This window comes from Elephas maximus, chromosome 3, assembly GCF_024166365.1.
Source record: "Elephas maximus indicus isolate mEleMax1 chromosome 3, mEleMax1 primary haplotype, whole genome shotgun sequence".
NCBI lineage: Eukaryota > Metazoa > Chordata > Mammalia > Proboscidea > Elephantidae > Elephas > Elephas maximus.
In genome coordinates this window covers 29537150-29550426 of record NC_064821.1, presented here as the reverse complement: position 1 = coordinate 29550426, position 13277 = coordinate 29537150, and the positions used below count along the sequence as shown (strand labels likewise).

General features: G+C 49.5%; 1 protein-coding gene and 2 pseudogenes across 7 annotated transcripts in view; all 3 read left to right on the top strand.

Moving 5' to 3' along the window:
* ACP5 (acid phosphatase 5, tartrate resistant) overlaps positions 1-10959 on the top strand; it is a 32351-nt gene extending 21392 nt beyond the window's left edge. Inside the window, exons 1-6 of one of the 7 annotated variants that reach the window (XM_049876958.1) lie at positions 6727-6908; positions 8374-8460; positions 8705-8971; positions 9184-9311; positions 9450-9795; positions 10390-10959. In XM_049876958.1, the coding sequence (XP_049732915.1) occupies positions 8705-8971; positions 9184-9311; positions 9450-9795; positions 10390-10632 (984 nt within the window). In that variant the 5' untranslated portion in view covers positions 6727-6908; positions 8374-8460 and the 3' untranslated portion in view covers positions 10633-10959. Of the gene's footprint in view, positions 1-6726; positions 7013-7047; positions 7172-7357; positions 7710-8373; positions 8461-8704; positions 8972-9183; positions 9312-9449; positions 9796-10389 lie in introns of those variants that run through there. The other 6 variants (XM_049876957.1, XM_049876964.1, XM_049876960.1 and 3 more) reach the window with 6 other exon arrangements.
* On the top strand, positions 599-1853 carry LOC126072184 (60S ribosomal protein L4-like; annotated as a pseudogene).
* Positions 1637-2208, top strand: LOC126071206 (60S ribosomal protein L4-like; annotated as a pseudogene).
* Positions 10960-13277: the final 2318 nt, after the last annotated feature.

Below are 13277 nucleotides of genomic sequence, written 5' to 3'. Positions count from 1 at the left end.
TCACTAAAATTCCAAATTATTTCTAGTATATTTAGTTCATAGTGTTTTTTAATATGAACCCCAAACCAACGTCGCGGTAGCAGGGGGCAAATCTAGGCTCATTTATTAAAGATGTTAAGCTCTAAGGTTCAAGCTTTTGGTTTTCTTCCTTTTGAACTTAATTCATTCTCCTGGCTGGAGACTTAGTCTCTTATTTTAGGCCTTAAACATACTAGTTCCTCCAACTGGAAAGTACTTTCAAGTAGCTACAGATGATTTTAATTTTAACATTGTGAGTCTTTATTGAGAAACTATCATAAAAGATCCGGAATTACCACTTCTCCCTGCAAATTTCATAAAACAGGTCAGGAGCTATCACCTGCCCCTGCAAATTTGGCAAAACAGAGCACTGTTTTCCAGGTTTTCTCTGAGTCAAAAAAAGAACTTTAATGAGGAAAACTGAGGGATTTGGACAGTGTTTTGCTTAGACCAATGTGTGGCTTTTTTTACCTAACAGTTTGCTTGTGGGCGGCAGGCAGCCTAGTGCTCTAGCCTGTCTTGCAACTGTCTTATTCTGTTGCAACAATGGGCTCAAGCATAGCCACAATTGTGAGGTTGGCACAGGATCGGGCAGTGTTTCATTTGGTTGTACATAGGGTCACTATGAGTTGGAACCGACTCAATGGGACCTAACAACAACAATAATAAGCCTGCTCCTCTATCCCATGGTGTGCGCTTGGTCACTGATATCCGTCTACCTCAAAAAGGGAGACTCATCAGGCAAAAGCGTTACTTTCCTGTGTGTAAGGCTCCCATTTGACCAGCTGTAGCAAACTTTGTTCACATGAACTTGGGCAAAAACAACAGATAGCCTTCTGCGGTCAGAGAACAAGCAGGTCATCAAACCAGTACCAAGTCTTGGTCTGAGTGCAGAGCTATGGCTCAAATTGCCAGAGTTCGAGGTGGTAGAACTCACTGACCTGGCCAGGATGCTTTTGGATACACGTGTTGTGGAGGCCATGTGTTTGCACCAACCGAAACCTGGCATCGTTGGCACCTAGAGTGAACACGACACAGAACTGCTATGCTATCTGCTCCGCCATGGCTGTCTCAGCCTGACCAGCACTGATCATATCTAAAGGTCACCATGTTGAGAAAGCGCCTGAACTTCCTTTGGTGGTCAAAGATAAAGTTGAAGGCTTTATCTTTATCTATGAAGACAAAGGAGGCTGTTTTGCTTCTTAAGAAACTTAAGCCTGGGATGATATAAAAATGGTCTATGCCTCTCAGTGAATGAGAGCTGGCAAGGGCAAAATGAGAAACCGTTGTCATATACAGAGCAGGGAACTGTGCCTTGTCTATAACGAGGACAATGATATCAACAAGGCCTTCAGAAACATCCCAGGAGTTACTCTGCTTCATATAAGCAAGGAAGTCACTGAGTGGTACAAATGGTTAATGTGTTCAGTTGCTAACCAAAAGGCTGGCAGCTTAACTCCACCCAGAGGTACCTCAAAAGAAAAGCCTGGTGATCTATTCCCAAAAGATCAGCCATCGAAAGCCCTACGGAGCACAGTTCTACTCTTACACACATGGGGTCACCACGAGTCAGGGTTGACTTGATGGCAATTGGTCTTTTTGGGTTTTTAATGAAAGCAAACGCAACATTTTGAAACTGGCTCCTGGTGGACCTGTGAGGTTTTTCCTACGTTTGGGCTGAAAGTGCTTTTCACAAGTTAGGTGATCTGTATGGCACTTGACGTAAAGCTGCCTCCCCTCAAGAGCAGCTACAACCTTCCCATGCACCAGATGAACAATACAGACTTAAGCAGAAGCTTGAAAAGCTCAGAGATCCAAAGAGCTCTCTAAGCACCATGCAAGAACACTCATCACGGAGTCCTGAAGAACCCGTTGACAAGCCTGAGAATCGAATTGAAGCTAAACCCACATGAAAGGATCAGGTGCCAGAAGTCCATTCTCCGCCAGGCTGGGAGTCACAAACTCTGGATGGAGGAAGCAGCAGCAGCGCTAGTGGCCGGGTCAGAGGAAAAAGCGGCTCCAGGCAGGAAGCCTGTGTCAGGGAAGAAAGAAGGAAAGAAAGCCATTGGTGTTAAGAAGCTGAAGAAGTCAGCGGTGGGAAAAAAGGCTGCAGCTACCAAGAAACCAGCAACTGAGAAGAAGCCAGCAGAACAGAAACCTACCGCAGAAGAAAAGAAGCCTGCTGCGTAAACCCTTGAGTCTGTTTATTCCATAAAGGTCAATTCATTTTTGGACAGTTTATTTTGAATAAAGATCTGATTTTTAAAAGAAAGAGAAAGGTAATAATAGCCACCTCTCAGAGGATACCATTCTTAATTTGGTTTCTGTTCACACCTGATTTTCTTTTCAATATGTACCATCCAGAGTACTTGTACTTTTGTACCAAGAGGATGTGGACAGATGTAGTCAGAGATAGAAATAGATGTGGTTAGCTGCTGTTCAGTCAGCTCCAACTCATGGCCACCTTACGTACAATGTAATGAAGCATTGCCAGGTCCTTAGCCATCTTCATGATCACATTGTTTCGACTATTGTGTTAATCCACCTCATTGAGGGTTTCCTTCATTTTCCCTCTGTGTAGCTCTAGATCTAGACGGATATCTGTCTTGCTTTCTTCCAGATTGACCTTGTGAAAAACACAGTTCAGACCCCACCCTTCAAACCTAACTCCCTCCAGATTAAGCCTTTCAACTCTTTAGCTCTAGGTCCTTGTCCCTGCAGCCCAATAGCCCCTAATCCCCATCTCCTGACACCACTCACCATCCTTCCATCTCAGGTGCTTATCACACCGCATGGACAATCTGATCCCCACCTCCGCTCATTGACCTATTTGTGTCAGAAGTAAAGTTTAACCCCTGCCCACCCACACTCATTGCTCCAAGCACTGAGCATACTTTGGTTGCTCACTCAGACCTGCATTCCTGGAAACTCCTGGTTGGCTGGGGGGTGGGAAGTGTTTGGACAACAGCAGAGTCTGGGGAGTGAGCAGAGGGCTAATTGAGTCAGGACATCAACAAGGTCTGAGGAGGGAGCATTTAAGCCAAGAATTCAATGGTACGAAGATAGAGGAGGAGGAAACAGCAATTGCAGAGGTTCTGAGGTGGGAATAAATGTTCTTAGAGTGACCTGAGTATTGTGACCAAGATATGAGAGAGATGCCACATCTCATCACAGGTCCTTTAGAAATATCTCCAAGAATTCTCATGGAATCCAGCTTTTCTGGAGCCATGGAGGCTAGACGAACCCCTGAAACGATTGCCTTGAGATAATCTTTAATCTTTAAACCAAAATGTCCCCTGAAGTCCTCTTAAAACCAAACAGTACTTGAGCTTAACTTGTAAAGAATGTCTGCCTTGAGCATTGTGCTCTTTCAAGATCTATCTATATGGAATCAAATTGACAACTGCAACTGGAAAGATGAGATAGGAAGTTTAGGAGGCAGAGAGTTCATGTTAATGGGGAAGGAAAAAATGAGAAAAGGAAAGTGAAAATCGTTGCACGACTTGAAGAATGTAATCATTATCACTGAATTGTACAGGCAGAAATTGTTGAATTGGTTTATGTTCTGCTGTGTATATTCTCAACAACAACAAAAATAAATCATAAAATGTATATATAAGAATAATAAATTATATATATATATGAGCTCTGGTGGCTCAGTGGTTAAGAGCTTGGCTGCTAACCAAAGGATCAGCAGTTCGAATCTACCAGCCACTCCTTGGCAACACTGTGGGGCAGTTCTACTCTGTCCTATAGGGTCGCTATAGTCGGAATCGACTCCACAGCAATGGGTTTATACATATACAAGACTTGTGCCCCAGGCAGATTACCAAAAACATTAACAAAAGTTACAATTGAATCAGTCTGTAAAGAGATTGGTTGAATTCAACCAAGGGGTGAGGACAGTGGGGAGGGGAGGGGAGGAGACTGCATCCTCAGACTAGATGGAAGGTTGAAAGGATGGGGTGGCCTGAATGGGCATCCCTTCGTTCTATCATTCCACAAATAATTACTGAGCAACCATCTATGTGTGCTCCTGCTAGATGCCGGGTAAGCAGCACGGAACAAGACAGGGAAAGTTCTTATCTCCACAGAGCTCATTCTGATGAGAGACAGAAAAGATAAATAAGTGCGTGGTTTGTCCAGCAGCGATAAGCACTATGGAGAAACCTACAGCCTGATAAACACTAGACAGCAGTGGGGTGAGGTGGTACATTTCAGATAAGTTAAAGAGACTTGAATGCATTGGGGGAGGGAGCCATGTGGGTATCTGGGGAAGAAAGAACACTCCAGGTGGGAGGAACAGCAAGTGCCAAGGCCCTGAGGTCAGAGGTGCCTGAGTAATTCAGGAAGGGTGAGGAGGCCAGTGGGGCAAAGGGAGAGCACAGGGAGGAACTCAAGCAATCTATCTACACCAGTGTTAGGAGGCAGGGGAGCCGGGTGGAGAGGGAGGGAGGCTGTGAGCTAAATCCTGATCCACCTCCACAGTGGATGAACAGAGGGTGAAGAGCAAATTCAGAACCAGGGAGGCCAGCATGAAGACACAGCCAAGGGATCCTTTTATTACATGCCTTCTTTTTTTTTTTTTTTTCACATGGTTATTTTAATCACGTGCACATGCTCTTAGGTTTTTTAATTTAAAAAAGTAAAGCACAGAGGATGATCCCTAAAGCACCTCTATAACCACCACATAAGGAAGCAAATGCTTCAGATATATTTTTCCTCTTCTTTTGTGAAAGAAGGAAAGCAATAGGGATAAAGTTGAACCCCCCGCCCCATCACCCCTTAGCCCCAATTCCATTCCTTTTTCTCCCCCCACCCACCTGCCTGGAGTTCCTGAGTGACGCAAACAGTAATGCGCTCAGCTGCTAACCGAAAGGTTGGCGGTTCAAATCTGCTCAGAGGTACCTCAGAAGAAAGGCCTGGAGATCTACTTACATGAACCCTATGGAGCACAGCTCTACTCTGACACACGTTGGGTCTCCATGAGTCAGAGTTGACTTGATGGCAACTGGTTTGGTTTGATTTGAGTTCCTCTCCCCCAGAGAAACAACCACTGCCTGGAATTTGAGGTGAAGTTTTGTTCCCTGTGTTTACATGTTTACTGTAGATAAATTAGGAGGAATCCTGCATTTATTCAACTGTAAAACAACTAACAGGGCTTTTCAAGAGGAAAATTCAAACAGTATATAAAAGTATAAAATGGAAAGGGACTGCCCCTGCCCCCAAAAAGGAAGGCAATTAACAGCTAGAGACTTGTGTCTGTGTCATTGATGGCCGTGTCCCCCAGAGCCCTCGATAAATGTTGGTTGAATGAATTTTTTAAGTTCTTGAATCATGGATGTCCACGTTGTCAGTAACCTTTTTATTTTGGAATAATTTCAGATTTCCACAAAAGTTGCAACATTCCTGCAGAGAGCTCCAGTCTACCTCTCACTCACCTTCTCCTATGGTTAACATCTTACCTAACCATGGTACATGGTACATTTGTCACAGCTGAGAAATTAACCTTGGTACCTTGCTATCATAGCCCTGGTAGCCATGGCTGTTAACCAAAAGATTGGTAGTTCAAATTCACTAGCGACTCCTTGGAAACCCTATAGGGCAGTTCTATTCTGTCCTCTAGGGTCACTATAGGGTCACTATGAATCAGACTCAATGGCAATGGGTTTGGTTTTTGTTTTGTTTTGTTTTTACCTTGCTATTAACAAAATTCCAGATTGTATTTGTATTTCACGCCTTTTTCCACCAACGTCCTCTTTCTGGCCGAGGACATTGCACTTGGTCCTCATGCCTCCTTACCTGTTGTTGTCAATTCCGACTAATATTGACCCCACAGGGTTAGTAGAGCTGCCCCCATAGGGTTTCCAAGGCTGTAATCTTTATGGTGGCACAAGAGCTCTGCTGCTAACCAAATGGTCGGCAGTTGGAATCCACCAGCCTCTCCTTGGAAACCCTATGGAGCAATTCTACTCTGTCCTACAGGGTCGCTATGAGTCAGAATAGACTTGATGGCAACGGGTTTGGTCTTAGGTTTGGAATTTTTATGGAAGCAAACTGCCACATCTTTATCCCCCAGAGCAGGTGGTGGTTTAGCAGCTGAGCACTTAGCCACTAAGTCACCAGGGCTCCTTTCGTGCCTCCATGGTGTACTCCAGTCTGTGACAGTCTTTCCCTGTTTTTCATGACCCCTTTTTTTGGAAGAGTCCTGGTCAGGCATTTTGTAGAATATCCCTCTGTTTGGGTTTGTCTGGTGTTTTTCTCATGATTAGACTGGGGTTAACCAAACATGTTGCTGTCAAGTCAATTCTGACTCATAGTGACCCTGTAGGACAGAGTAGAACTTCCCCATAGAGTTTCCAAGGAGCTCCTGGTGGACTGGAACTGCCAACCTTTTGGTTAGCAGCCATAGCACTTAACCCACTACGCCACCAGAGTTTCCAGTGGGCCATGTGATATCCACGTGACTTATCCCTAAGGATAGTGACCTTAAGGCAGTGTCTACCAGATCTTAAACATTTTGTTAAGGTGGTGACTGCCAGGTGTCTCCACTTAGTTTTTTTTTTTTTTTTGCTTTTCCATCGAGCCCACACTCAAATACCAGAAGGGGGAGTATCTACTTATATTATCTGGAATTCTCCTTGATAGGAAGATTTTGAACCTTCTCCCTTAATACCCATTTTAAACACCAGGAAACTGAGGTTGAAGACAGACTTCCTTACTAGAGCCCGGCCCAGCACCCCGCCCAACCTCCGCGGCCCAGGGAAAGGCGCCACTCAGCGCTGCGACACGGGGCTGTGGGCCCCAAGTGTCAAGGCGGGGGGCGACTCCCGGCTGGCTTGGGAAGGGCGTCCGAAAGGAGTCCCCAGCCGCCCTCCCTGGGCCAACACGTACGTCTGGGACTCCCTCTTGAGTTCGTTATTCCCATTTTACAGATGAGAACCCTGCAGCCAGGCGCCCAAGCAGGATTGACGGGTGCAGCCTGCCCAGGCAGGTCAGAAGCGCTGGGGGCGGGGAGGGAGAGTACCGTGGCCGGCCGCCTCCTCCTTAAAGCCGGGCAGCCCCGACGCGAGCGTCCCACGCCCGTCCCGGGCTTCAGCAACTTGGCTTTGGCGAGAGCGGCCGGCCCGGCCCGCAACCCAGCCGCCCGCAGGTGAGGCCGGCCGGCCGACGGCGTGGCGGGCGGTGTGGACAAGGACAACTGCCCCGCCGGCTTCGGCGCCGCGCCCCGGAGGGAGGGGTCGCCGCCTGCCCTCATGACCTTATTCCTTCCTGTTTGCCCCAGCCTGGATGTAGGGGCCCCCAGGCAAGTTGCCAGACTCCTCTGAGCCGGTGTCCTGGGCTTAGCATGAGGGGTCCCTTATCATCTGCCCCGACAAGGACTGTAGGGACTCGTTGTGAGGGTGCAAGTGAAGAGTCCCGGGCTGGGACTAAGCGCTCAGCAGCGTCCTCCTGAAGAGGGAGGGAGTAGAGGAGCGGGTCACATGGGCTGCAGGTGCAGGGGCCCCAACCTTGAGGCCTGACTTCCTGCCCTCAGAGGCTGCGGTCACACGGAGGGCCTGCAGGCAGCTGCTAGGGTAGAGGGCAAAGGTTGTAGTCACACAGCTTCTCACCAGCTGCCTCCTGCCTGGGTTCTTCCTTCAGGAACGTGGAGGAGGAGGGTGGGAACTTCCTGGAAAACGGAGGTGGTGGTGCGGTTTGTGTGTTGGAGGGGGGCACTGGGACACACACAGAATCCCACGCTCAGATGCTGTCAAACACACATCACATCACACACCAGACACACAACTCACATTAGAGACACAGTACAGGCACAGCATGGCTATCCACAAGAATTCAGGCACAGAGACACACAGCACAATTCAGGCACAAAGCGAGGACACACACATCCCCGTCTGCACAGAAACCCTCACGGCCTCTCAGGAGCACTCAGGCACACATCACTGAGACACACGCAGGCCTGGCGCCGTGTGCCTCTGCACAGACATGGGACTCTCAGGCATAGTCAGCTATACCCCGACAGAGACAAACAACCGTCAGAGGGCACAGACATATGAGCCGTGTCTTGGGCACAAAACACAGTAGACACCGCTACATACACAATGCAGATGCACAGGGCACCTTGAGCCACAACACAAACAAGTTCATGGGGCAGACAAGTCTGTGCCGACGAGCACAGCTGCACCCCAACATGCCTCAGGCGGGCACGACTGCACACGTGTGCCCAAACCCCCACCCCAAATCCCGCGTGCTACCCTGGGGAGATCTAGCACTCACGTGACCCATGGGGACGGCTTCTGGAACATTCAGCGGAGAAACTGCATCATCCTCATTAATGATCCACTTCCGCCCCAGGGAATAAAGGCTTGGTGCCTGCTATTTCTGCCCTGGAGCCCACCTGCCTCTTGGAGCCCCCACTGACTGGCTTGTGCCTCCGCCAGGGTAAGTGCTGGACAGGAGGCCCAAATCCGGCTGAGCAGGGATAAGGGAGGGCGGAGTGGGCCTGCATAGGCTCCCCTGCCCAGCCCCTCGCTGGACCCTGTCTCCCCTGACCTTCCTGGCCAGCTTTTGCTGAGATGTCCTGGGAACTAGGGCACCTCCCTCAGCAGGGCAGAAAGGGGGTCTCAAGGGCTTGTTGCCCGTGCCACAACCTCAGGCCCCCAGACGTACGTCTCTCCCCTTCCAGATGGATGCATGGACAGTGCTGCTGACCCTCCTCCTGCAAGCCTTCTTGGCGCTCCCCCTGGCTCAGAGTGCCGCCCCCGCCCTGCGCTTTGTGGCCGTGGGTGACTGGGGTGGGGTCCCCAATGCCCCATTCCACACAGCCCGGGAAATGGCGAATGCCAAGGAGATTGCAAGGACCGTGCAGACCCTGGGTGCAGACTTCATCCTGTCCCTGGGGGACAACTTCTACTTTACTGGCGTGCGGGATGTCAATGACAAGAGGTTCCAGGTATGTGCCCACTGGGTTCCCGGTGCGGGGGGGGGGGCAGTAGGGAGAAGCCACTTGACCTGGTGGCCCTCCTCAGGACAGTCCAGAGGGAAGCTGACGGGGCACCTGCAGGTGCTTGGAGCACTTGATGATCCCCATGTCCCCAGCCCCTGGAAGAACCAGGTAGCTGCTTGACCTCAGGTATGGGGGGGCGCCCTTTCTGTCTTCTGCAGGAAACCTTTGAGGACGTCTTCTCTGCCCGCTCCCTTCGCAACGTGCCCTGGTATGTGCTGGCTGGAAACCATGACCACCTTGGCAACGTCTCAGCACAGATTGCCTACTCCAAAATCTCCAAGCGCTGGTGAGCCTGCCCGCCTTGCCCCACCCCAGACATGCACTCAGGTGAACAAAGAGGTCCTTTGGCCTGAGCCTGAGCCTGAGCCATCACTAGGGCTCCTTTGCCCAAGATGTCTGCCCACAACCTCTCTCCCCTCCACAGGAACTTCCCCAGCCCTTTCTACCGCCTGCGCTTCAAGGTTCCACGGACCAATGTATCCGTGGCCATCTTCATGCTGGATACAGTGACCTTGTGTGGCAACTCGGATGATTTCCTCAGCCAGCGCCCTGAGAGGCCCCGCGACCCGGTGCTGGCCCGCACCCAGCTGTCTTGGCTCAAAAAGCAGCTGGCAGCAGCCAAGGAAGACTATGTGCTGATAGCTGGCCACTACCCGGTATGGTCCATAGCCGAACATGGGCCCACCCACTGCCTTGTCAAGCAGCTGCAGCCACTGCTGGCCACACATGGGGTCACCGCCTACCTGTGCGGTCATGACCACAACCTGCAGGTAAGGGGCCAGTGGGAGGGCTGGGGAGCCAGGCGAGGGGTACCCACCCCAGCCAATGTGCCACATGCTATTTGAGGGCCTCCTGTGGCCTCCCAAATGTCAATACTTTCCCTTAAATTCTACACTAACCAGAAAAACATGCCAGAGCTCCCTAAAAAAAAAAAAAAATCTGTTGCCGTTGAGTCGATTCTGACTCATAGCAACCCTATAGGACAGAGTGGAACTTCCCCATAGGGTTTCCAAGGCTGAAATCTTTACGAAAGTAGACTGCCACATCTTTTCTCCTGTGGAGCCACTGGTGGGTCAAACTGCTGATTTTTTGGTTAGGAGCTGAGTGCATGAGCACTGCACCATCACAGCTCCTTGTCAAAGCTCCCTAAAAGCCATAATAATAGCTACCATTTTCCAGTTGCTTTTTTCGGTGCTCTACCTGTGAAGTAGGAAATTCTACAGTTGGGGAAACTGAGGCACAGAAGGGTTATGAACCTTGCCCAAGGTGACTCTGTGGTCAGGAACAGACCTCACCCTGGCCCTCAGGTGGGTGGTCATGGGGGACTTGGGGCTCCACTGAGCCCTGTGTCCTCTTGTCTGCAGTACCTTCAGGATCAGAATGGCGTGGGCTACGTGCTGAGTGGAGCTGGGAACTTCATGGACCCCTCAAAACGGCACCAGCGCAAAGTCCCTAGCGGCTATCTGCGCTTCCACTATGGAGCTGAAGACTCACTGGGAGGCTTTGCCTACGTAGAGATCAGCCCCAAGGAAATGAGCATCACTTACATCGAGGCCTCGGGCAAGTCCCTCTTCAAGACCAGCCTGCCCAGACGACCCAGGCCCTGAGCCCCATAAGGGTCCTGCTCTGAGGCCTGAGGCAATGGGGCCTCCCACCAGTGGGTAGGTGAGCCCTGCTGGGGCCCTGCCCACGGGGAGGCTTTTCTTCAGGTCTTTGGGGCTGGGGCAGAGCAGGAAGGAGAACCACAACCAAGGAACTGTGGTGCCATGTGGCACTGTGTCATGGATGCCCAAGGATGTGAAAGAGACATGGACACGTGTAAGGGCCAGAGTGCTATGCCTGGTGGCTGGGCTTGGGGGGCAGGGGCAGGGAGGGGAAGCTTTCTCCTGATTCAAGCCTCCTTCTGTCACTGCCATTCAATAAAAGAATCGTTGCCAAGGCCTAGCGTGTGCCCTGAGTGTCTGTCCTCTCCTCGCTGGCAAGTTGTCAGCGCTCCTCAGAGTTGCTGCTCTGTGCCTCCATCTCTTAGCCCCACCCATAGCCAACTGGCCTCACACATGGATGCAATTTTAAGTAAAAACCAATTGGAAAGAAGGGTATAGCACAAAGTAAGTCTTCCTCCAAGACCAGATAGGCAGGCCCGGAGGTTCACCTTTCTGGTGGCAACCACCAGGTCATTTTGTTTCCTTCCACAGTCAATGCTTCCATCAGGAAAGTCTCCCTTTTTCACACCAAAGCAACCCAATATGCACGTAGTTCTGCACTTGTTCCTACTTAACCACAACTCTTAGATTGTTCATATCAGAACATTCATCGTTCATATCAGAACAGTCTTGTCAACTTAAATATGGAATCGGTAATACATTTATGTTCTTGTTGTCATTAGGTACTGTCGAGTCGGTTTCGACTCATAGCAACCCTACAGGACAGAGTAGAACTGTCCCATAGGGTTTCCAAGGAGTGGCTAGTGGATCTGAACCGCCAACCTTTTGGTTAGCAGCCGAGTTCTTAACCACTACGCCACCAGGGCTCCAAATACATTCATAGGGCTCAAAAATCTAAGGTTTATAGAAAGATGGAATGTCTCACTCCCACCCTGGGAACTCTCACCCGGTTCGCCCCATTCCTTCCCCATCTCCTATAAGGAAATAATGTTTTATTCATGCCTTGTGTTTCCTTCCAGGATTTCTTTAGGCAAATGAAAGCAAATGTGAATGTTTCTTCTCCCCTTTCCCACTGATCTGCACCTTGCTTTTTTAAAAATCAACTTTTTGAGGTATTAAAACAAAAAAAAACATTGCCATTGAGTCGATTCCAACTCATAGCGACCCTATAGGACAGAATAAAACTGCCCCATAATGTTTCTAAGATTGTAAATCTTTACGGAGGCAGACTGCCACATCTTTTTCCCATGGAGCAGCTGGTGGGTTCAAACCACCAACCTTTTGCTTAGCAACCACGTGCTTAACCATTGTACTACCAGGGCTCCTACTGAGGCATAATTGACATGTTTTAACTGTACAGTTCAATAAGTTTTGACAAATGCATTCACCCACAGACTCGCCACCAGAATCAAGATGTAGAATATTTCCAATACCCCCAAAAGATCGAACTTGATGTATCTATTTGTTATGCCCTGAAGATCTACCTGTCAGCCCTGGGGAGAGCTCCAGTGCTTTCCACAGCCACAGAGGCCCTGCCATTAGCCTATGCCACTGTTTATCAAACCACTTGTCTATTGAGGGCCACCTGAATTGCTTCCAACATTTCTGCTATCCTTAAACAATGCAGGGGGGGAGAAAGGCTGTATATTTGTTTCCTGTGTTTGCAGATATGTTTATTAGATAAACAGGATAAACTCCCAGGAATATGGTTGACTTTCCCTTCAGCAGGCACGGAGCTTCCGCCTTAGGTCACAGGCTCCTTGCTGGTGTCTGTTGAGGTCTTTTCCAACCTTCCCCTCTCACAAGCAAGGCTCCAGTAGACATTCCTGAACCTATTGTGAGGGACCCTGCCCACAAAGGACTCTGGGAGAGAACCAGAATACGTTCCTGAGCAAGTGACCTGGGCCAGGAAAAAACACACCATGTACCTAACTTCATGGTAAAGTCAGTCGGAGCCCATTAAATAGTACAAAAACAACCCCATCCACCAAAGATTAAACATGTTTTTTCCTGGTCCCCTTGCATGTATCCTTGCACATAAGCACTAGGTATCTAAACCCCTTCACACACTGCTGTGTGCAGACCTCTGTCCAGGTGACGCTTGACGTTTCACTGTCTGTCGTGAGAATCTTGGTGTCGACCTCTGTATATAAGTTCCCTAATAAAGTCTTGTCTGATCAACCTGGTTTTTCCACCTCTTTTTTCAGAATCCAGTCTGTGTCCCTGTGGGCCACTCCTGCTGCTGGCCCAGTGGGGAGCAACACCCATGCTTTTGTACATCTGTGCAAGCACATGTATAGGAAAACTTCTAGAAGCAGAATGATTTCAGGGGGCCTGTTTCTTACAATAAACATTGAAAGCAGTGTGCTTACTGTGGGTTGAAAGCTGGCCGGGAGCTCAGTTCCCCTTTCAGGAGAGTTGGGTAATGCTCCCCAACAGACAGCCCGAGCACAAGACAACCCATAAACACCACTCCCCAGGCCTACCCTCAACTGCCACTTCAGATGTGACAGGGCAGGGACCCGACTGTTTGGCTCCAGATGCCAGCCCAGCTGAGTGAGGTGAAATATTAACCTGGACAAAACGTA